The sequence below is a fragment of the Macaca fascicularis genome, chromosome 18 (assembly GCF_037993035.2).
Source record: "Macaca fascicularis isolate 582-1 chromosome 18, T2T-MFA8v1.1".
NCBI lineage: Eukaryota > Metazoa > Chordata > Mammalia > Primates > Cercopithecidae > Macaca > Macaca fascicularis.
In genome coordinates, this window is record NC_088392.1 from 56,593,281 (window position 1) to 56,617,620 (window position 24,340).

The 24,340-nt window shown below is 35.0% G+C and overlaps 1 protein-coding gene across 1 annotated transcript in view; it reads left to right on the top strand.

The window, feature by feature from the left end:
• The window catches only part of CCDC178 (coiled-coil domain containing 178), a 462,699-nt gene that overhangs the window by 186,193 nt on the left and 252,166 nt on the right, over positions 1 to 24,340 (top strand). Inside the window, exons 16-18 of the mRNA XM_074022193.1 lie at positions 17,494 to 17,556; positions 19,446 to 19,607; positions 21,171 to 21,284. Of these exons, the coding sequence (XP_073878294.1) occupies positions 17,494 to 17,556; positions 19,446 to 19,607; positions 21,171 to 21,284 (339 nt within the window). The remainder of the gene's footprint in view (positions 1 to 17,493; positions 17,557 to 19,445; positions 19,608 to 21,170; positions 21,285 to 24,340) is intronic.

Below are 24,340 nucleotides of genomic sequence, written 5' to 3' on the forward strand. Positions count from 1 at the left end.
TCAACAGGCTGATTTCATCCATCTCAGACACATACATGTCTCCTGTCTTTGCCATTTTCTTATTAAAGACTTATAAGCAAAAAAAAAAAAAAAAAAAAAACCTGGAAAATATACAGTCTGTATGTACACCATTTCCAACATCTGTTGCTAGCATTATGATCAATGAATACTTTCCTTTGTGATATCTAAATTTAAGATGTGTAAATGTTTCTGTACTGAAAGATTGGGGTGTTTTTCCCACATTGAATCCAGCTGTTCAGTTGACCTACGTCTTTCCTAATGGGTGTTGAATGGGTTAATCTTATCTTCTGTGATATAAGTTAACATGCATAGAAAAACATAGCAAAGTAAACATGCATAGAAAAAATTAAAATGCAAGGCATACGATTCTATGGTTTAGCATATACAATAGTATTGTAGATGTTTATAATTTTTAAAATACTATCAATATATTTCTATATAGTGGTCAGTTAATTTTTTTCTTTGAGGATATCAATAAAGATACCACCATCCACTTACTTGGCCATTTAACCATTTATTTTAATTTTTCTAATTGACTCAAAACCTTTGTCATCTTTCACATATTTTCCCCATGGATGTCACAAACTACATTTAATTCTTCAAACATATTGCTTCATTTATCTGAGATACTCACTTATGAAAGAGATGTTGCACTGGATTATTTATTTTTCTAATTTTTTTGATACCATCAAATGGAACTTATAGATTCAATGCAAGTTTGATGTAACTCTACTGTAATTGCTTTGCCAACCCAAAATACAGTGCCCCCTTTTCTGTTATTTTTAATTTTATCTTTTAAATTGACATATAATAATCGTAGATATTTATTGGGTACATAGTGATATTGCCATACACGTAGAATATAGTGATCAGATTAAGGTAATTAACATATCCATCATCTCAAACATTGATCATTTCTTTGAGTTGGAAATATTCAATATCATCTTTCTAGCTATTTGAAAATGTATATCATTCTTAACCATAGTGATCCTACAGCGGTATGGAACACAAGAACTTATTCCTTCTATCTAGCCATCATTTAGTATCCTTTAAAAAATCTCTGTCTCCTACTTCTTCCAACCCACCCCACTTTTCAGTATTTTCCATTCTACTTTTTACTTTTGTGAGGTCAATTGTGGTTAGTCTTCACATATGAATGAGATTATGTAGTATTTAACTTTCTATTCCTGAGTTACTTCACTTAACATAATGTCCTCCAGTTCCATCCGTGTTTCTGAAAATGACAGGATTTCATTATTTCTTATGGCTGAATAATATTCCATTGTGTATATATACCGCTTTTTGTTATCCATTTATCTGTTGTTGAACACCTAATTTGATTCCATATCTTGGCTATTGTGAATAGTGCCACAATAAAACAGGGGGATACAGATGTCTCTTCAATATATGAATTTCCGTTGGATAAACAATAGTGGGATTGCAGGATGATACAGTACCCCTATTTGTAGTTTTTGAGGAACCTCTGTCCTGCTGTCCATAGTGTCTGTACTGATTTTAATTCCTACCAACAGTATATGAATTCTCTTTTTTCCATATCTCACCAGCGTTTGTTATTTTTTCATATTTTTATACTACCCATCCTAGCTGGAGTTTGATGATACAGTTGTGGTTTTGATTTGCATTTCTCTGGTAATTAGTAATGTTGAACTTTTTTTCTTGCATTTGTTAGTAATTTGTATGTTTTGGGTTTTTTTTGAAAAATATCTGTTCAGATCATTTGCCCATTTTAAATCAGATTTTTTTTTTTTTTTTTTGCTGTTGAGATGTTTGAGTTCCTTGTGTATCTGGATATTAATCCCCTGTTGAATGAATAGATTATAAATCTTTTCTCTGGTTCTTTAGGTGGTATTTTCACTCTGTCAACTATTCCCTTTGCTGTGCAGAAAGGTTTTAGTTAAATATAATGTAATTTGTTTATTTTTGTTTTTGTTGCCTGTGCTTTTGAGGTCTTAGGAATAATATCTTTTCTTGGGCCAATGTTCTGAAGCATTTATCCTATGTTTTCTCCTAGTAGTTTTGTAGTTTGCGGTCTTACAGCTAGGTCTTCAACCAATTTGGAACTGATTTTCGTATAGAGGGTCTAGTTTCATTCTTCTGCAGGTGAATATCCAGTTTTCCTAGCACCATTTATTGAAGAAACTGTCCTTTCCCAATGTAGGTTCTTGGTGCCTTTGTCAAAAATCAGTTGGCTGTCGTTATGTGAATTAATTTCTTGATTTTCTGTTCTGTTTAACTGGTCTATGTGACTGTTTTTTTGCCAGTACCTTGCTATCTTTGAACACAGCTTTGTAGTGAATTTTGAAGTCTGGTAGTATAATGCCTACAGCTTTGATCTTTTTGCTTAGGAATGCTTTGGTAATTTGAAGTCTTTTAGGGTTTCATATACATTTTAAGATTATTTTTTCTCTTTCTATTAAGAAATAGAATTTTTATAGGAATTGCATTGAATCTGTAGATTGATTTGAGTAGTATGGTTAATATACTATTTTAACAATATTTTAACAATATTAATTGTTTATCAATTTTTAACAATATTAATTTTAACAATATTAATTTTTCCAATCCATGAGCATTGGATGTTTTTCCATTATGTTTGTATCTACTTCATTTTCTTTTCTCAATGTTTCATAGATTTCCTTGTAAAGGTATTTCACCTCATTAGTTAAATTTATTCTTAGGTATTTTATTTTTATTTTTTTGTAGCTATTGTAATTAGGATTGCCATCTCATTTTTTTTCAGCTAGTTCATTGTTCATGTATAAAGATGCTACTGAATTTTCATGTTGACTTTGTATCTCACAACTTTAAGGAATTTATCAGTTCTACAAGTTTTTTGATAGAGTCTCTCTCTCTCTACACACACACACAGACAATCATATAATCTGCAAAGAGGGTCAATTTGATTTTCTTCTTTTCAATTTGGATGCCTTTGTTTATTTTTCTTGCCCAATTGCTCTGACTAGGACTTCTAGTGGTATGTTGAATGAGACTGGTAAGAGGGGGCATGCTTGTCTTGTTCTAGTTCCTAGAGGAAAGACTTTTAGCTTTTCCCCACTCAGTATGATGTTAGTTGTGGGTTTGTCATATATGGACCTTACTGTGTTGAGATATTTTCCTTCTGTACCTAATTTGTTATGAGGTTTTACCATGAAGAGATGGTGAATTTTATCAAATGCTTTTTCTGCATCTATTAAGATAACCATGTCCTTTCTTCTGCTGATGTATGTATCACGTTTATTGATTTACATGTGTTGAACCATACTTTCATTCCTGGATAAATTTCACTTGATTATGGTGTAATACCTTTTTGGTGTGTTGTTGGATTTCAGTTTGCTAGTATTCTGTTTAAGTTTTTGCCTCTATTTTCATACATATTGGCCTGTAGTTTTAATTTTTTATTTTCCTCATCTGTATTTGATAGTGAGGTTATGCTGGCCTCATAGAATGACCTAGGCAGAATTTTCTCTGCCTTAATTTTGTGGAGTAGTTTCAGAAGAAATTGTATCAATTCTGCTTTAATGGTTAGTGGAATTCAGCAGTGAAGACATCTAGTCCTGAACTTTTCTCTGTTGGAATACTTTTTAGAACTGATTCAATCTTGTTACTTATTATTGTCCTGCTTACGTTTTCTATTTCTTCTTGGCTCAATATTGGTAGATTGTATGTATCCGTTTCCTCTAGGTTTTCAAATTTATTAGCATATAACTGTTCATTGACGTTTGTAATGATCCTTTTTATTTCTGTTGTATCTATTCTGATGTTTCCATTGTGTTTCTGATTGTATTCATTTATGTCTTCTCTCTTTTTTTCTTAGTCTAGCTGTTTCTCAATTTTATTTTCTCAAAACATCAACTTTTTATTCTATTGATTTTTTTGTACTGTATTTTTAGTCTCAGTTTCACTTATTTCTGCTTTCATCTTCATTATTTATTTCCTTCTAATTTTGGGTTTGTTTTGCTCTTGCTGTTTTAGTTTCTTGAGATCATTATGTTTTTATTTCAAATCTTTCTATGTAGTGTATGCATTTAGTGTTATAAACTTGACTGTTAAAACTGCTTTTGCTGTGACCCATAAATGTTGACATATATTTCTATTTTCATTTGTTTCAATGAATTTTTTAATTTTATTCTTAACTACTTCTTTTAACCGTTGGTCTTTCAGAATCATATTGTTTAAACGTCATGCATTTGTATAGTTTTAATCTTCTACTTATTATCAATTTCTAGTTTTCTTATAAGTGGTCAGAGAAGATACTTGATATAATTTTAATTTTAATTTTGAAAATGTTTTAAGATTTTTTGTGTCTAAACATATGGTTAATCCTGGAGAATGCTTCATGTGCTAATGAAAAGAATGTATTCTGCAGCTGTTCAGTGAAATGTTCTCTAAATACTGAAATAGCTCTAAACGTTCTCTAAATATCCATTAGGTCCATTTGGTCAATGGTGCTATTTAGATCCCATATTTCTTTGTTGGGTTTTTGTCTAGGTGGTCTGTCCAGTGCTGAGAGTGGGGTGTTAGCATCCACAACTATTAATGTATTAGATCAATCTCTCTTTAGATCTAATAATAGTTGCTTTATGTATCTGGGTGCTCTGGCATTAGGTATATATGTGTGTATATGTGTTTACAAATTTTCTCTTATTGAATTAATCTTTTTTAGTATATGTTTTCTTTTGTCTCTTTTTACAGTTTTTCATTTGAAGTCTGATTTGACTAAGTACAGCTATTCTTACCCACTTTTGGTTTCTGCTTGTGTGAAATCTTTTTTTTTTTTTTTTTTAAATCACGTCACTTTCAGTCTATGTGTCATTACGGGTTAATGAAGTGAGTTTCCTGTAGGCAGCATATTGTTAGGTCTTTTTTAGTCAATTCAATTGGTCTATATCTTTTAAATGAGGAATTTAATTTGTTTATTTTCAAGGTTATTATTGATAAATGAGGACTTAAACCTGTCATGTCAGTGATTGTCTTCTGGTTGTTTTATATGTCCTTTGTTCCTTACTTCATCACTTACTGTTTATTTTTGTGAATGGGTGGTTTTCTGTAGTAATAAGGTTTGACTCTTTTTTCTTTCTCCTGTGTATATTGGCTCTGCCAGTGAGTTTTATAGTTTTGCATATTTTCCTGATAGTTACTGTTTCTTCACTACCAAATGAAAAACTTATTGGGCATTTCTTTTAAGGCCTATCTAGTGGTGATGAATTTCCTTAAGTTTTCCTTTCTGTAGAATACTTTTTCATTTTTGAATGATAGTTTTGCTGGGTAGAATATTCTTGGCTAGCAGTTTTTTTCTTTCAGCATTTTGAATATACCATCCCATTATCTCCTGATTTGTAAGGTTTCTGCTGGCAAATCCACTGTTAGTCTTATAGCAAATTCTTATATGTGACAATGTTTTCTCTTGCTGTTTTTAAATTTGTTCTGTCTTTGACTGAGGACAATGTGACTGTAATGTGCCTAAGACATGACCTGCTTATGTTGAATCTATCTGGCATTCTTTGAGCTTCCTGGATCTAGATGTCCATCTCTCTCTCATAACTTTGGAAGCGTTCACTTATTATTTCATTAAATGTGTTTTCTACATATTTCTATTTTCTTCTTCTGGAATGCCCATAATACAAATGTATGTTCATTTATGCTGTCTCATTAATGGTGTCATTCTTTTTATTTTTTTTCCTCTGCCTTGTTATTTCAAAGGACTTGTCTTCAGATTCATAAATTCTGCCTCCTTCTTGTACTAGTCTATTATTGAAGCTCTTGATTCTATTTTTTTAAATTCATTTACCAAATTATTCAGCTCTAGTTTTCTGTTTGGTTCTTTTTCAGTAATATCTACATATTTGTTGGATTTCTCATTCAAATCATAAATTGTTTCCTGATTTTATTGGACTATCTTTATTTTCCTGTATCTCTCTGAGTTTCCTTATGATTATTATTTTGAATTCTTTTTCTGGCATTTTGTATATTTCTTTATTATTGGGATATGTTACTGGATAATTACTGTCTTCCTTTGAAGGTGTCATTTTTCCTTGCTTTTTCATGTTTATTGTTTCCTTATGTTGGTATCTGTGCATCTGGTGGGACAGTGGCTCTTCCAATTTTGTGGAGTACGGTATGTAGGGAAACTTACTCATGTTGATGAGTCTTGGGGTATCAGTTTTTTAGAGTTTGTTGTATTTAGTCCCAGGTAGATACAGTAATGTAGTCTCTATGTAGTTTCTTCAGCTGTAATGTCACTATGCTAGTGACATTTGCAAGTGTCTCACTTGCCTAAGCTGAGAGAATTTGTGGTGGTATGACTTTGCTAAGAGTGGACTCACTGGGCTGTTTCTCAGATCAGGGGTACATGGGTACACTTGATGGGTCAGCTAACTTAGGGTCTGGCTCACTGGGGTTGAGGCCACAGGGCTGTTACTCTGCCTGGAAGCATGGGCATATAGTTCCTCAACTGCCTTCAGGTGTGTCTTCAGGGCAACCCATGTTTTTTTGTTTGTTTGTTTGTTTTTCAGGCCTGGGACCAGGCTCACAGCCACTTGGCCAGCCTGGAGGCCTGTCTGCCAGGGGTGGCCTGTGGGACTGTTTCTCATACCCAGCACATGGCCATATGGTTTCCTCGCTGGCCTGGAGTTGTGTTTGCTAGAGGTGGCCCATGGTGTTGTTTTTCAGGCCTAGAACATGGGCATTCAGATGCTTGGTTGGTATGGGGGCATTTCAGCCAGGGGAGGCTCATAAGGCTATTTATCAAGTCCCAGATGTGGGCACAAAGCTGATCAGCTGGCCTGGCAGCATGTTTTCTGTGGAAGCCCATGGAGCTGTTTCTCAAGCCTCCGACATGGCTGTATGGTTTCTTGGCTGGCCTAGGGGCAGGCCAGCTGTTTATTGGCTCAGGGACCTTTCCTACTCGGGGGTGGACATGCACCAGTTTGGCTGGTTCAAGGGTGGGTTCACCCTGGGTGGGACTCAGATCCTTTCCTAAATGTAAGTGCTGGGGGTGGAGGGGTTGGTTTCCATGATGTGCAGGACCAGAGTCACAGCCAATCCTCAACCCAGGGTCCACACAGCTAGGGTTGTAGAGTGTAGCCACTGGGCTTGGAATGAAGATGGAGCACCATTGCTGCAGAGGTGCAGTGGTTACTGGCCTCCAGAGAAGGGTACACTCTAGAGGTGGCTCTAGTATCCAAACAGTGCTATGCTGCAGCAGCTTGGCTCACAGGAGGTGGGTGGGGGTTGGGGGAGTGCATAAGTTGTTCTTCTAATTTGAAGCAATGCAACAGTGTAAATTTTCAGCAGCTCTCCAAACTGGGCTCATGACTTATGAGGACTGTGGAATTCTCTTGTAGTAAATACTGTAGGCATTTACAATGGCAGTGGGGACTGATGAGGTTCTTCTGTTTACCTTTTTCCTGCAAAGGGAAGTTGCCCCTAGTTTTGGGCCCATCTGATTTAGGCAAGGGAGATGGGGCTGCAGAGGCCAGGTGCCTTCATGCTGCTCTCTTGGACTTCCAATTACCACAGTTGCCTCTCCACTCCCCTGTTCTACTCCAGCATTCTCTCTTTGACACCACATTCAAATCTTCACTATTTATTTGTTGCTTTGGTTCTTTTGGGGGTGCGGATGAACTCCAGGCACTTCTAGTGAGCCATCTTGTTGATGTCACCCTTCCTTTCTCTCTTTATTCATGCAAGATTAAAGAAAGTATTCATCATGTTGTTTCCTTACCTCATGGGAGCTGATTGATCACTGGAAAGAAGCAACAGAAAGAAACTGATCCACTTGAGAAACCATTCCCAATGGTTAATCACTCCTGCTAATTTCTGAGCCTGAATATATATGGCATTAAAAACTTCTATAATATGCACATCCATATCTGCTTCAGAGTTCAAAATAAATTTAAAATAAATTTCTAGATTTTCCTTAGATAATTCAGGTTTATAGTAATTCAAGTTTGTAATTTTTGCCTGTGTAATGACCCTATTATCTTTCATGGACTGATTCATGAAAATCTTTAGAACACTCTAAGTCTGAGAATTATGTTTTCCTTTTAAGTAAATTTCTGTATTTGTTGAGCCTGGCCTGAAATTAATCTTTAATCCATCAACTAGAAATTAATTACAGCAATATCACTTCTAGGTTACCCTAAAAATAGCCTTTTGAAACTCTAGAGGTAGAATTTATGAATTATGTTCTCTCAAGTTAATGCATCTATAAAATACCAGATAAGTTTTAGGCAGTCTTAGAGTAGAAGCAATCCTGAACAAGAAGGATGTCTAGCACTTTCTCTAATTTTTTTACAAATGATTTGTCCCAATTTTTCCATATTTTCAATTCCAATAACTGACCTATTCAGAAAAGAGGTGTTTGGCCAAGTGTCAGGATAAAATTAGCCAATTGGGATAGGGAATAAGTCAATTTAATAGTAATATGTATTCAATTATAGTGTTGATGGAATGAACAGAAAACCATCTAGAACTGTCTAAAGAATATGACTTTGCAACCAAAAATTTTGAGAGCTTTCACCAGTTGTTAAGTACTTCCTAGCACTCCATTTGAAAGCTTCTATGCAAGCTGCATAATCCTGAAGTGTTTTTTGCTTGAATATAATGGAAATCTGGTGGAAAAGTGAGAACATCTGGTCACTCTGGTTCCAGGTTAGAATCATAGTGCTAGAACTAAGTGGAAACTTAGTAAAAAGGAAGGAATAAAGTAGACATAAAGAGTTTTCTTCAGGCCAATTTTATGAAAAAACCCTTATACATGCTAATTAATTTAACGTTCACAAACTGTGCAATTGTTATTAACACATTCATTTGGGGTGTAAAGGGGTTTTCCCAAGGTAAGCTTTTAGGTAACTGTGTGGAATTTAGGGACCAGGATATCTCATGCTGGTCTTGGTAGAGTCGTAAGACATTACACTTACATTCTGAGCAACAAAGATTCAGTTAAGCTGAAAGCTTCAAAATAATCATACTGGGGGTGGGGGAGGTCATTTTTAATGCTAGAAAAAGACAGTGTGTTAAGTTCTTAGAAACTTCCAGTCCACAGTAATCTGGTGCATAACTTTAGAAGTCTATGACTTGCCTTGAGTGCTTTTTCAGATATTTCAGCCAATCTCAAACTGTTCTTTATGTTCTCAGACCTCCTTTCAACTACTATTTGTTCAACTCTGAGACAAGGTTTATATTCCCGTCCTTTGAGTAAAATAAAAGTCAGAACCTTCTCAAAAGTTTCTTGGAGGGCATAATTTCTGCTAGTACTTAGAGCATCTTTAGTTCAATCAACAGAACAAAAGAGCTGCAATAAACTAAAGCGTGATTTATGCACCATGCAACTTCTATAATAATTCCAGATGAGACTGATAATATTTTTAAGTAGTTATAAAATGAACATTCTATTAATTCATTAATTTTTATCCCAAAGGATTTATGCCTTATAGCATGTCAAATCTGGAGCATATTACTCTTGTCCCACATGTAATAGCTTTTATTGAGTTATGAATTGCTATCACATCCTTGGCTTTTAATGAAGGTTGGTAAAAGTAATAGCCAAGATTGACCATCGCTTCTTGGTTTTTCAAACTAATAAGGGAGTTAGTCATATTGTCAATATGCTGAAAAAACCTACAAAAGTAATTGACCTTAGATTTCTGAACTAAAAAAAGCTAATTTTTCTTGATAAAATTGTATTTCTTTTTAATTAATAATTAAGAGTTCCCTACACTTTCTTATTTCTCTCTGAGTTAAGCAGCTTAGAAGCTCAGTTATTTATGCTGAACATTTCTAGGATAATCACTTCCTTATCTCTCTCTGTTCCATAATTATAACTTTGATCTGGTATTTTTTGCTTGTTTCATTGGTCTTCATTTACTAAGATTCTTTTCCACTCCATTCATATGCAGAATACTTTGCCAAAATTAAATGAAAAGGAAGCTGCTATTAATCATAATATTGGGAATGTCTAATCGGTATTAGTGGGAAATGGTTGCCAGGAAAAAGGAAAGGAGAATACAAGGAAAACGGAAATAGTGTGAATGTACAGCAGGATTAAAGTCCCACAACGGCTGCTAGGTAACCCCTTAGTCAAGCATCAGAAAAGTTCATTTTTCCTGACACATTTGAGGGAGTAAATAAACATGGAAAATGTGATAGAAGTAAACCATTGAACATTTATGGATCTTGATGGTAGAAAACATTTGAGAATATAATAAAACTTTATTTGGTTTGCTGTAAATATCATATGGGAACATAATTTCCTTCTCCATTCTACTGGGTTAGCGCTTTGCTTGTCAGAAATTAGATGGCAAGTTGACTTTTCAGTATTTCCATTTAATTATCTGAACTTTGTTTCTACTTTTCTTCTTCCTGTTCCAAAGGAAATGTGGTTCAGTTGAAAGAGTATGGACTTTAGAGTCAGATGTTTCTTAATTCAAATCCTGGTTATGCTAATTATTTGCTCTAAGAATATTAAAAATATGCTTAACTTTTCTTAGTCTAGGTTTCTCATCTCTTAAATAAATGTAACAATATCTATATGGTACCTTTGGGTGATAAATACATAATGTTGTGTATAAAACATTCAACCTGGAGCCTGACAAATAATAAATTCTTAAAGGTATTAGGGATAAGTAGCATAAAAATACTCCTATAGCATGGGGCTACCTTTGTTGTTCAGGGTAAAAAACCAATCTTTAACAACTTACCTACATATTTTACTCTTAAGTCTGTCTCCCAGTAATTGTGATAAATGCTTGGGTTCTAAATAACACGTTGAACATAATGATAGTTATTTGTTGAGTACTTAATATGAGTGATGCCTTAAGCATATTACTTTATATACATTTTCTTCTTTTACCTCCCATACTTGTTTTGTGAAAAAAAGTGTTATCCCAATTTTACATATATAAAAACTGATATTTGATACTGGTAAAGATATTTTGCTATAACAACTCGTATGTGCTCAAGTATCCAATTCAGTATAAATTAGAGCTTTCCTGGAAAGCAATTCATCAATAGATATAAAGAACCTAACATTCATAATCTGTAACTCAGTAGCATTATTTCTAAAAATACAACTTTAAAGAAGTAACCAAGAACAAAGCCAACAGACATGCAGGTTTAAGGACGTTTATTAACAGTTAACGTAACAGCCACTGAAAACATGGTTCATGAGGTCAACAATAATTGTTTATTTTGTATACACTGCTGCATTCCAGTGCTTAAACAGTGCTTATGCAGATACTCAGTAAATGTTTATGGAAACCATGAATATATACTAACAACATATAATAGGAAAATTAAAATATACAGATTTCTCAATAATAGAATAATGTTTAAATCCATGAGTATTAAGATAAATTATAAATTCATTCAATGTAGAATTTTTAAAAATTAATGAGACTTCTGCTTCTGTAGTAGATGAAAAAGATCTTGTTAGACTGACTTTACCAGAGATAATAACTTTAAGTTCAGGACCTAAAAAAGAAATGACCAAAAAGTCAAAATGCATATCTGTGGATTTGAATATTTGTATTATTTCTTTTTGTAATTTAAAATATTTCACCAGAAACACATATACTTTCATACAAAAAGAAAGATAAAATAGTGTCATGTCCTATTTTCAGATAGAACCAGTTTGGACAGCCACCTATACTTTCTGTTAGGGTCCTGGCCACCAAAATGTATCCTAATAATGCACAACCATAGCCAGAGATACCTGGTCCTACTAATTCAGTCCAGCCCATAGTCACTTAAACATATCTCAACTTTTGCTTTAAGATTGTAATTTTTTAAAGTATCCATATCCATCTTCCTTTCCTGACCTCAAACCTTACATAACGTAAATTCTCTAACTTTGCTCTTAGTGCTTCTCTGTCATTGGAAATTAAACTGATGCCATTTCTTTGATTCTGATGTTAGATCTGTTTATGTAGATCTTTGCTCCCTTTTTCTCTTTGAACGTGGGTTTCCGGACTCAGCATTGACAGTTCATCCTTTCAGCTGTCTTTTGTCCTAGTACTGGAGTCTATTCCAGCAGTGTAGCTCTCTGCTGCCACCTTCTGGTTTGTGACTGCTAAAACCAGGCTGCAGGTCAAAGGTGACTGTTTTAATGTGCCCTCTTTCCAGCTTCTGAGATATTGTCACTTCCTTTGCTCCAGCCTTCTTCCAAGCTCTTCAAAGTGATCCTTTGATCTCTTTTATTCTTTTTCTCCAAAACCAGAATTGAGTCGTTGTGACAGAGACCTTATGACCTGCAAAGCTTAAAATATTTACTATCTGACCCTTTACAAAAAAAGTTTGCCAACTCTGTTCTAAAGAACACAGGAATAGCCAACGTAGGCAGCAGCCAGTGCCTGGAGGGCTGAGAGAAAGCACCCTAAGAAGGAACAAGCATGGAAGAGGCTGCCCTCTCCCAAGCAGAGTGAAGCTTTATTGGAGAGGGTGTGGTTGTGTCTCAGCACAGGGTTCAGCAGCAGCTACCTGCGAGTTGCTGGAAAGACTTGATGGAGGTGGAATGGAGTTTGTGGGCAGAGAACCTCCCCACACACCAGCTGGTGGCAGTTCTGCAGGAGGATGGAAAAAATAACAACGGTCCACTGGAACAAGGAACCAGGACACAGGGCCCCTTGCTGCTGCAACTCTGCCTGCCTGTCCCCTGCCCTCTGTTGATTATGCCTAGCTTTCCTCCAAAAGTAAAACTGCAAAAGGAAACCGCTCACAGGATCCAGCTCCGTTATCACAGATCAGAATTAAAAACAGATTTGGAGCTAAGAGGCAGTAATTAGATAATGAGTACAAATGCATAGTCTGTACATGCAAATTTCTCTAATTCAATTGGTTGGTATATGTCATTGAGCCCCATGCGTTGTATTTATCTGTTATAACTTTTGAGTCCCTTTTAATTTTAAAAAGTCTCTACATTTTTTTAAAAAAGTAGTTTTTCACTACATTACATTTTTAAGGGTCTAGGCCAGTTACTTTGCAGGATTTCTCTCAATATGGATTTATCTTTTTGTTTCTTCATAATTAGATACAAGTTAAACACCTCTGGGAGGAATATTACGTAGTTATAATAGTATAATATTGTGTCCACAAGCACATGGTCTATGTTTGTTTCATTATTAGTGATATTAAGTTTGATCAGTTGGTTAAAGGTATGGTCAAGAAATGTATTCATTTCCCAATCGTAATTAATAAGTAATCAATTGAGTGATATTTAAGAATACGTGGCTATTTTCTTCCAACACATTTCATCCAGTGGATTTAGACTCTATCCATGATCCTTAGTAGAATCCATTCTTGGAACAGTTGCTAAGTAGCAATTTTTCTGGGCTTTCATTCCCTTTACAATGAATCGGCAAAGATTTGAAGAACTTGAACGTTTAGCACAAGCTGGGCCACAGGCTATGCTTCTGGAGAAGGCAGCCTTCCTTCCGTGCTTTTTCAGGTATTTATATTTTAGGAATATATGTTGCACGCAATCCTAGGTCAGAATCAACCTTGCTGTCTTTTCTACCACCTCTCCCATCTCTCCACATCTCAGGAAAAATGTATCAAAGGCGTTGTTGTATCATCCATCTCAAAGATGCTATATATAAATGTGACTGTGACATTGTAATGGGCCCTGAGCTTCTCCTCATATAAAGATATTTCTTAAGAAAACAACATATTTTTGATTTGAAACAATCTGGAACTTTTACAGTTTAATTCCCAGCCTAGAGATCAAAAGCAAGCTTGTTCGTTAATCATAAACCCATTTGCTCAATAAATTATTCATTTGGCAAATATTATATAGCAGACAAAGTGCTAGCAGCCAGGGAGATAGAGGAGGGAGCTTACTGTGAAGAGCTGTAGAATGTGTCCAAGCTCTGGTAGCAGGCAGTCCTGGTGCTGATACATGTTTGAAGACTGGTTCTGTGATAAATTCCATGACCTTAGACCTCAATTTTATCATATTTGAAAGGGGATAATAGCTATTTCACTAATGGATATGATAATTCACACACACACACACACACACACTCACACACAGCCTCTGAGTTAATATGGTTCCACTTACAGTTTTTCAACTTTGCCATGGTGTGAAAGTGGTGCATATTCAGTGGAGACCATCCTTTGAGCACTCATACAGCCGTTCTGTTTTTACCTCTCAGTATGGCATTCAATAAATTACATAAGCTATTCAACACATTATTATAAAATAGCCTTGGGTTAGAGGATTTTGCCCAATAGGCAATCAGTATTTCACTAAGCAGACCACACTACAGTTTTTGTGACATTTTTCCTCTTGGTAATTTCAACTCATTTAACCCTGGCTTTTTCTCAGCAGCTACATAATTCTTGTTGAATAATGAAAGTTAGTATCTCCCCAGGAGCTCATAAGTTTCTAGCAGATTCCATTTTAGAGCCAACAATGGCATCACTAGCTAATTGGAACCCTTTCACCCAAAGTCTTGGTTCTTCAATCTCAGCTATAGGTGGCTAAGATTTAGAATTCAAAGAGATGTCCCATTGGCCCAGAAAGCCTTGTGTTAAAAGAGGCCCTACAAGAAAAGGGGCACATGAGAGTCAGAAGGCTCTACATTAAATATTCCTATAAGTCTGAGGGTTCCTGCATATCTGGGTGTCACTGAGATGCCCTCTGTCAGATTGTGTAAATTAGTATCCTGGTTCCCTCAATTACCAGCTTTGTGTGCTTGATCAATTTATGTAATCTTTCTGTGTCAGTTTTCCTATGTTCTAAAAGGACAATCATAACTATTTTATGGATTTCATTGTGAAGTTAAGACAGGATAATTCTACGCAGAAAGCATATAATGTATCTTAGCCATCATTACTAGGAGCAGTACAAATGGTAGTTTTATCATTGAGGGAACCCGTGGCATTTATATTGTTTGGTGAATGTAACTGCCCAGATTCTGCTTCGGGAATCATCTCAGTTACTTTGCTTAAGGTCATTCCCATTTCTGAGGTAGCTCACATTTAATCACCAATAGAAATAGAATGATAGCCTTGCCACCTTAGTCCAACTTGGGGCAAATCAGATGGTCCATTCTTGCCCGTGGCTTGCTGAGGGGTTGATCGAGGTTGTTGTCGGGGGTCTATTGTAGCTCAGCCTATGTCTCTGTCCAATCCTGCTTCATTCCTCTCCCGTCCACAGGAGTAGATTCCAAATATGCTCCCTAATAAGTATCCTATACACTAAACTTCACTCTAGAGTCTGCTTTACAGGGAACAATGCCTGTGATAATAGGATGGGAAAACAAATCCCCTCTCTCAGATGTTGGACTCTGTAATCTAAGGCCTTCGACCATCAGAGCTCTTCCTATATCAGTCTTTGGGGTACTCTGTGGTGTTTTGGAAATATTCAGTAGTTCTTCCAGAAACTGTCTAGCCTCTTGGCATTTTCCCAGTGCTTTCGGTAGACTGTTTCCTGTAAGGAGGACAGTATTATAGGAAGGCCTTGAGCATCTGCCTGGAAACACTCCGTGTGGCGTTGGGTCTTGTATGCAAGTGGCAGGCCAGCCAGTGATAAATACTTTCTCTCCTGGTGACTGGTCGTTTAACCTGGTTGTCTGGATCACAGAGGTTTGGGGGCATGGTGGAAAACAGAACTTGGAAAAGTTCTTTAGATGCTAGACAGAAGCTCCAGATGTTTTGCCCATGCAGTGTACAAATTTGTCCACTGGTAGCAGGCTAAGTTGGTTTTGTATAGATACACAGATTTCAAATGTAGTATCTTCCTTCTTTTCAGAGAAATACAAGTGTCTTATTCTTGCAGCTTCAGACTTCTTATCTATTTAAATTTCTCATGTACTGCCTGCAGTTCTTTGCAAGCCATATATCAACAAGTTCTTTTTGAACAATATTAATTTATCCAATTTAAGTGACTTGAATTCATTTCAATCATAACTTGCTTTCTCACTAGTTGACAATTAAAAAAACACACACAAATAAAACTTCAAAGAATGAATGGATGAGTGAATATTAAGGAAACACAAATGAATCAATCCAGATTGTAACCAGAGTGATCTAAAACACACACTTCGCTTACCATTCTTCACTAATTTTATTAATGTACCCGGAAGATTCTGCGTAATCTAAGAGTTGTTTGTTTCTTCAGCTTCACCTCATTCACCAAGTCTTTTCTCCAACACATGAAATCCAACAAAAGCACACATGCCCATACATACACATTTTTCAATTAGTTTCAGACAAAGGTCAAATCTAGCTATTTTGGAATATGATATATTTTTCTCCAATCTACAAAGCCATTTTAAATTTTGTTTCATTTCTCTTAAATAATAAACAAACGGAAAAACTATGCTGTATCTGCTATCATGTCAGAAGAGGTTGCTAATTTATTTAAAATTATCGAAACGTATTATTGCATAAATTCATTTTAGATGTAGATATATCCTTAAGTAAAATGATATATCAAAGTTACTGCTCTATTTGCCACCTTCATGTTTCCTTCTTTGGAATTATTCTTTTGCTTGAGGTGAACATAATTTTACTGGTTTGCTATATTGAGTAGAGGAAGTGTTAGAGCAGAGGACTACTGGCTTGTTTCTTTGTATTGTCTCTATAGACCCTGGGATATGATGAGGGATTCCGTATTGAAGTAGAGGTATCAGACACATTTCTAAAATTTTATTGTTCCTCCTTGCAAAACTATATTTTATATATATATATACACACACACACACATATATATATATACACACATACACACACACACACACACACACACACACACACATATATCTTTTGAATCTGGAGGACAGCCTAAATCCCAGCCAACTCCTCCCTCAAATCAGGGGTTCTAAGATGTAATTTTAAAAGAGAAGGAACTTTATGAACTACTTCCAATTCTGGTTTTGTGTGATAATTTAAAGCAAGTCTATGAACAATTTACAACAATTTCTCCAGGTAGCAAAGAAAAGATTTTTCCAAATTTTTTTTCTCCACAAACTTTAAAGATATGATTAAAAAAACAAAAAAACAAAAACAAAAACAACAATGAATTGCTCTAGCCAAGTGGAGAGTCTGCTCTTATTTTGCACGCTTCACACTTGACTTGATCTATCTTGTTTTGAAAGTTGATTGTGTTTATTCCAGAAAGTAATATTAAAAACAAACTGATAGTTTTTAAAAGGAGAAATTGATGACTACTTTGTTTCACTTTCTTATTACTTTGATTTTTTAAGTTTAGAACTATAAAATGCAAACTGAAAAGATTGAAATTCTGTAGTCTAATTCCTGGTGCTGTACCACTTCATTACTTTACCTCAAATAACACCAGGATTTTAAAAATACATATAAAAAATTATAATTAATATTTTACTCTATATTGAAACATTAAAAAGGTATCTTATATTAGCAATTGTTTTTAAAAATGTTTTTGATGTTTTATGAAGAAAATCCTCATTTTAAAAATTTCCTAACATATAGGGTAGAGAAGAATTCCTGAAAAAACTCACTCGAGGTGAAGTGGCTGCTGGAATGGTGCTTCAGGTAATACTAATTTGGTTTTAATATTTTATTCTTCCTTCAATTTGCATTTTACTTAGCATTTTAAATTTGCCTGTAATGAGGCATCTTGTCACTACTTGGTTTGCAAGCCAGCAGTTTTCTCTCCTTAGCTGATGACAGTTGCCCTCTGTGTACAACCAGCAGTGTCTGATCATGCATAAAGAAACTGACCTCCCATACCCATATCTCATTTTGTGGCTTAATGGGAATTTCTGCCAGTCTAGTAAAAGGGCAGTGGGATCTTATTTTTAAGTGTCTGACTCTTTAGTTTACTTTGTGATGATGTTATGTTTTCTTTACTCTTAGTGTCTTTCACTTGGATTTCTTTATTTAACCCTGAAAGAAAAATATGCTATGATACTTCCATATAAAGATTTTGAAAATAAAGCATGTAAGCTGGCAAAATCAATTTGAATTTTTAAAATCTTTACCACCTGCATATCCTTTGGAATCCAGATTGGGTTTTTTGATCCATGCCATGTTTCTAGAATCCCTCCCCTTTAGAAATACATACATATTTGAAATTAGTATTATTATTATTAGAAAAAAAAACAAGAGTCAAAACGGTTTCAGTGTTTTTGTTTGTTTGTTCATTTTTGTTTTTGTTTTTTTGAGACAGAGTCTTGCTCTGTCGCTAGGCTGGAGTGCAGTGGCGCGATCTTGGCTCACCACAATCTCCACCTCCCAGGTTCAAGTGATTCTCCTGCCTCAGCCTCCTGCGTAGCTGGGATTACAAGCATGCACCACCATGCCCGGCTAATTTTGTATTTTTAGTAGAGATGGGGTTTCTCCATTTTGGTCAGGCTGGTCTCAAACTCCTGACCTCAGGTGATCCTCCCACCTCAGCATCCCAAAATGCTGGGATTAAAGTCGTGAGCCACCGTGCCTGGCCCAAAAGAGATGATCTACACCTCTGCTTCTCTTTGAAGTAAACCTAAATTTTGTAATTTTTTTCTGTTATGAAATTTGGCATTTTCAAACATAGAAGCAGTGTTTGCTTCTATATGTTTCAAAACACTAAATTTCCTAATTTATTTCTATACATATGTTTTGTTTCTAAGTGTCTAACTGGAGAGACCTTTTTGTTTAATATTTTGTTACTGACTTCCTGTTAGTTGGTTTTGTCTTATATTGCAGGACTTGTATATATTCCACAATGTGGTGTTAGTGTGTTCTCTAACTTGGTGTTCTCCAATCCTTATGTAAGAATGATTGATTTTCACATTTTGGACTGGGAAATATTTTTTTAAATGTTTGATTTTTATTGTCTATTAAAGTGTTTCTCTCATTCATTCTAACAATAACTGTGCTCTAGTTAAATATATTACACTTGGCAAGATGTGGTAGCTCATACCTGTAATCCCAGCACTTTGGGAGACCAAGGCGGGTGGATTGCTTGAGGTCAGGAGTTCGAGACCAGCCTGGCCACATGGCGAAACCCCTTCTCTACTAAAAATACAAAAATTAGCTAGGCATGATTCATGCCTGTAATTCCAGTTACTGAGAAGGCTGAGGCAGAAGAATTGCTTGTATCTGGGAGATGGAGGTTGCAGCGAACAGAGATGATGCCACTGAACTCCAGGCTGGGTGACAGAACAAGACTCTGCCTCAAAAAATAAAAAATATATACATTATATTATATTATATTAAATATTATATTATATATTATATATAATATATTACATATATACATATATTATAAATAATATATATGTAATATATGTATTACATTTATATCTTTTTTATGGTGATATTTATTGTATTGTTTGATTTTCAAATAACAACAAATATTACTGCCTGTCACTGAATAAGAGGCTCAATAAATGTTTAAGTTAATAACTGAATGAATTATTTAAAATCTTTGCTGGCAGAAAAAACTGTATTCCATTTACGAAGTCCAGGCACTTGAGCGGAAAGAGCTTTTGAAAAATAGGGCAATATGTGCCATATCACTGGCAGAACTACAGGAACCTGTGCTTCAACTGGAAGATGAAGCTGAAAGAATCAGAACTCTCTACGAAGAACATTCTGCTGTAAGCATTTAATTAATCCAAAAATTAATGTGCAGAAATATATATATGTTAGTAACTTACACAAGTGATTTGACATTATTATTTGGAAAATTATGATTTCACGTAGGAAAGGTATGGGCAAACTAAGTAACTGTTTCAGGACCACACAACTTGATCTGCAGTGAAACTCTGTAGCAAGACCATTAATGCTATTATCTAGAACCCCATAGTCTTAGAGGGTACTTGGGAAAAGAGGTTTCAAGTGCGTGAGTAGTGACTTATCTGGTGTGAACGTTCATTATATTAAACCTAATTCAACGTCTTCAGTCCTTCTTAATGAAATGCTAAAGTTATGCTTATTTGCATATAAAATGTAAGGGATCTGGACATTTTCATGGTAAATTTTTGATGCATGTAGATGTTTAGACATCTAGGATGAAAAATAAAGCAAATGTTGATGAAATATTTTCGAAATTACATGTTTATGGCAGTAACTGGTATCACTAGCCCTTCCCAAAGAAAAATTTAGTTGAAAACATGTATTAATCCTGTCATTAGTCTTTTGGAGAACTAGAGGGTGTGGCAAGAGTTATACATTCTTGTCCTTCCCTGCAGGGAGGCCATACATATATTTATTTGAGCCATTTTGGCACCAGAACATTTTTCCTTTGCAAATAATAATGTAACTTTATATTTTTAGTCTTTGATAATTTTCAAAATGTGTTTATTTCTTAAAATTGTGATTTACAAAGTGTTTCTATTTTAAAAGTTTATTTTGAGCCTCAAAGTCTTCCTATGAAATAGGCAAGAGGGAGTTTACTGGTATCAAAGACTTGAGAAAACCTGTGCTTGAAGAGTCTGAGCGACATGTATAAGGTCACGAAGCATGGAAACAACAAGTTCTGAGTACCACTCTATTTAGGGCTTCTAAATGCTATCATCATGCTCCTGCAAAGAATGTATAACCAGTACAAACATCTAGTGGATAAATGAGTTTAATGATGGCTCCACCTTACGTTAATGATGGATATTTATTAATTGCACCAAAACCCTAAGTGAGGTTGTCTGAGTACAATAATGAATTCCAGAAAAGATTAATGATTTTTGTTTCCTGTTATTTTATAACGGCCATGGTTTTACGTCTTCTTGTAGTTCAGTAATCATTTTTGGTTTGATTATATTTTAATAGTTAATAAATTATACAAATTAATAATTTAGCACACACTAAGGAAGAATAAGTTTTTATATACTTTTTGGTAGTGATTGCTTACTATTTGTATTTGGAGTTTTAGTTTTGATTAAAAGAAATATTATTAAAAAATTCATACTTTCTATGTAAGCTTATTTATTTTTGTTACTTAACTAAAATTCATTAAATTTTGGCTTTCTCATGTAATGCAAATAGAATATTGAGATTTTTGGATATTACAGTATATTTCTGTAATTCATGTGTGGTGGTTCTTTTCCTTTATTTGCCAAAATAAATGCTGTTGTTATTAAAATAGTCACTTTAGTATTATTTGGCCTAAATGAGGATAATTGGATTGCAAATGCTGCACATCTTAATATCTGAATGTCCTCCAGGTACTTAATAATATACTTGATCAGAAAGATTTAATTAGAAGAAAGGTGGAAAAAGTAAAGAAAAAATTACGAAAAAAGGGGAAGAAAACACTTGATGCACTAATAGCAACTGAGGTAAGAATTTCAGTTCAAAATCTAATTTCGAATTTACAGCTTATGTATTTATGTATGTCAGTGAAAACTATTCAAGCAAGTTTAATTTTAAATGAATGTGTCCCATTTCTTATTGGGTGTACTAAATCGACTAGGGATAAAAGCACACATAGAGTCCTTGTGTTTTCATTTACTTTCTCTTGCAGTATCTTTCTCACTGGTCTAGTTTATCAGGGACATAGCTCCTAATCAGGATAAATACAAGGAAAATTTGATATTGAATTCATGCAGAAGTCTACTGCTTTCTGTGATTGCCATGCTGTCTCTTTTTACTTGGAGATTAAAAACAAACAAAAAACATGAAGAAGAAGAAAAGAAATAAAAAGGAAAGAAAACAAGAAAGAACAGAGGGAGAGAAGGAAAGATAAAGAGAATTGCTATGGTCTGAATGTTTGCGTTCCCCCAAAATTCATATGTTGAAACATAATCCCCAATAAGAGGCTAGGCCTTTGGGAGGTGATTAGATTATGACAGCTTGTTGGGATTTGTGCTCCTACAGGAGAGGCCCCAAGAATCTTGCTTGCCCCTTCTACCGCATGAGTATGAATGAAGAAGACACCACCTTTGAAGCAGAGGGCGAGGCTTCATGAGACACCAAATCGTTTGTTGCCTAGTCCTTAGATTGCTTAGCTCTAAAACTTTAAGACATACATTTCTATGGTTTTTATAAAGTACTCATTCTAAGGCGTTTTGTTATAACAGCCTAAACAAACTAAGACAGAAAGAAAGAAAGAAAAGAAAAGAAAGAAAAGAAAGAAGGAAGAAAGGAAGGAAGGAAGAGAAGAAAAGGAGAAAAAGAAGTCAAAATTAAACAAAAAATAGCATGATTACACTTTTGTTAAGTGGCTCGAATCTTCTATTGACGTGTATCTACTGTTTTAACCCAAATCATCAATCTGACACTCTGAAACTATAAAATATCACATTTAATATAAACATGCTTAAACTAGTGATCATTTTCTTTTCAGATAGAGAACTTAGAATCACTAATGTAATTTAATTATTTTAATATTAATATTGTATCATAATTTGACTATAAATTTTAATATTCCCAAAGACAACAATTTAATTTAAAAACATATACATAATTCTTCAAATTTTAAGCCAACTACTACTAAGATTTTGTTCGTAGAAATCATCTTCACTTAGCCAATTAAAGTCAACTTTTTCCATTCATCTTACTACTGGTTTTGTACACAAAGCCTTTATTTAGTTGTCAGATAAAATAAAGGATTGACTTTACATGGTAAAATGATACTCTGTTTGCCAGGGAAAAGACCACCACTGGCTTTGCTTTTGATAAGGAGAGCTTAAAACAGAAGGTTTCTAAATTATGTGATGCCCCATTGGAGTCACAGCTTATAAAAGAAGTATAGTTCAAGAGCCAAAAAAAATTTTAAAATAATTTACTTTTATTTACATTTTGTAAAGGACACTGTGACCAGAACTATAATGGTATCCTCATCACTTCCAAGGGACGCTCCTTGTACATACCTCTTTGCCTTTCCCCCTGATGTTCTCACACACTATAGGCACTAAGTGTCTCTCATCAATTTTCTGAAAAGTCACCCTTCCTATTTATATCATGTCCATCTATCTCTTTCCCTTTTTTACCGAGTTGTGTAGCAAGAGTATTTTAATATAGCAGCTGGGCAAAGGCAAGACTCACTTCTTCAATAGAGATGGGATTAGAACCCAAACTTGACTGTTACAGTCAGCTTACTTTTTAGCCAAAGAAAGGAGAGAAAAGTCCAAGAGCACTGCAAGTTTAATGCTGTTGTCTTATGCATGAACTCAGTGCCTGCTAGGTCTGTTGGGCACTATGTTCACATCCTCAGATGAAAGAGAGTATAGCCTCTCTGAGGAAGATGACTGAGAGTGCGTGAGGCTGTGGACAGGGAGTAGGCTTCACCCCTTCTGAGAAAAAATGAAGTGAGTGAATTGCAGGGTTCATGGGCTATATTTGGTGCAGACTTCATAACAGTAAACACCTCCATCCCTGTCTGGTACCCAGGACTTTGTGGATTTTTCTGAATAGGCAAATGCTTAAATACATTCAAGTATACTTAAGAGAGTATCCTTGGTAGTGGCACTTCTTGCACACTAGAATTTGGGAATTAGGAGTCATAAGTGGAAGATGTGATTATTAGAGCAGTGAAAAATGACTGGGTCAATGCAGAACAGAGAAGAAAATCATTTTCCCAGCGTGAGTATTGTCTTCAGCCAATGTTATCAGTAGAAGTCAGGCAGGTCAGCTACCTCTTATGAGCTTCATTAATTATTATCAACGTCATTTATTAATGTTGATTTCAATGTGCTGACAAAGGGCAAACACATGGCTCAGATCGTTTCATTGGATTCTCACAGCAACCCTGTAAAGTATTTAGTATTGCATTTATATAAATTAAAAGCTGAGGTTTAGAGAGGTTAAATTCCCAAGTAGCAAGAATCCCCTTCTGTCCAATCTCAAAACTCATGCATGCCAATACCTACTAAGTATACTAAAATCTCATGTAATTTCTTTTAGCAGCAGTGACCAAAAAGGAAGGGCCAGTTTTGGTGTGGAGAAAATAGTAAAGGCTTTGGAGTCAGAGAAATCTAGTGTTTAACCAGTCATCACCACATAAACTAGCTGTACAATCCAGACTACTTTGGATTTCCTATTGTAAAATGGATATAACATTCATCATATTGCTACTGTGAGTCATAAAAGGCATAATCCAAATACAATGCATAGTACGGTAATCGGTGCATTGTAACACCCATTGATTGCTTCCTCAACCCCACTGCCTTTTCTACAAAGTAGAGACTGGGATTTGTACTCCACTAGAGAGTATTGTGTTTCTGCAGATGGGAGCAATCTACAGACCAAAACATTTGTTCCTACCTGACCTCTAAATTTTACCCCCAAGTTAGTATGTATTCAGCATAAACAAATGGATGTGTGACTGGAGACTTTAGGGCTTTTTCCAAATTAGAAATATCTCCCCATGAAAGTTCTTATTGCTAACATTTCT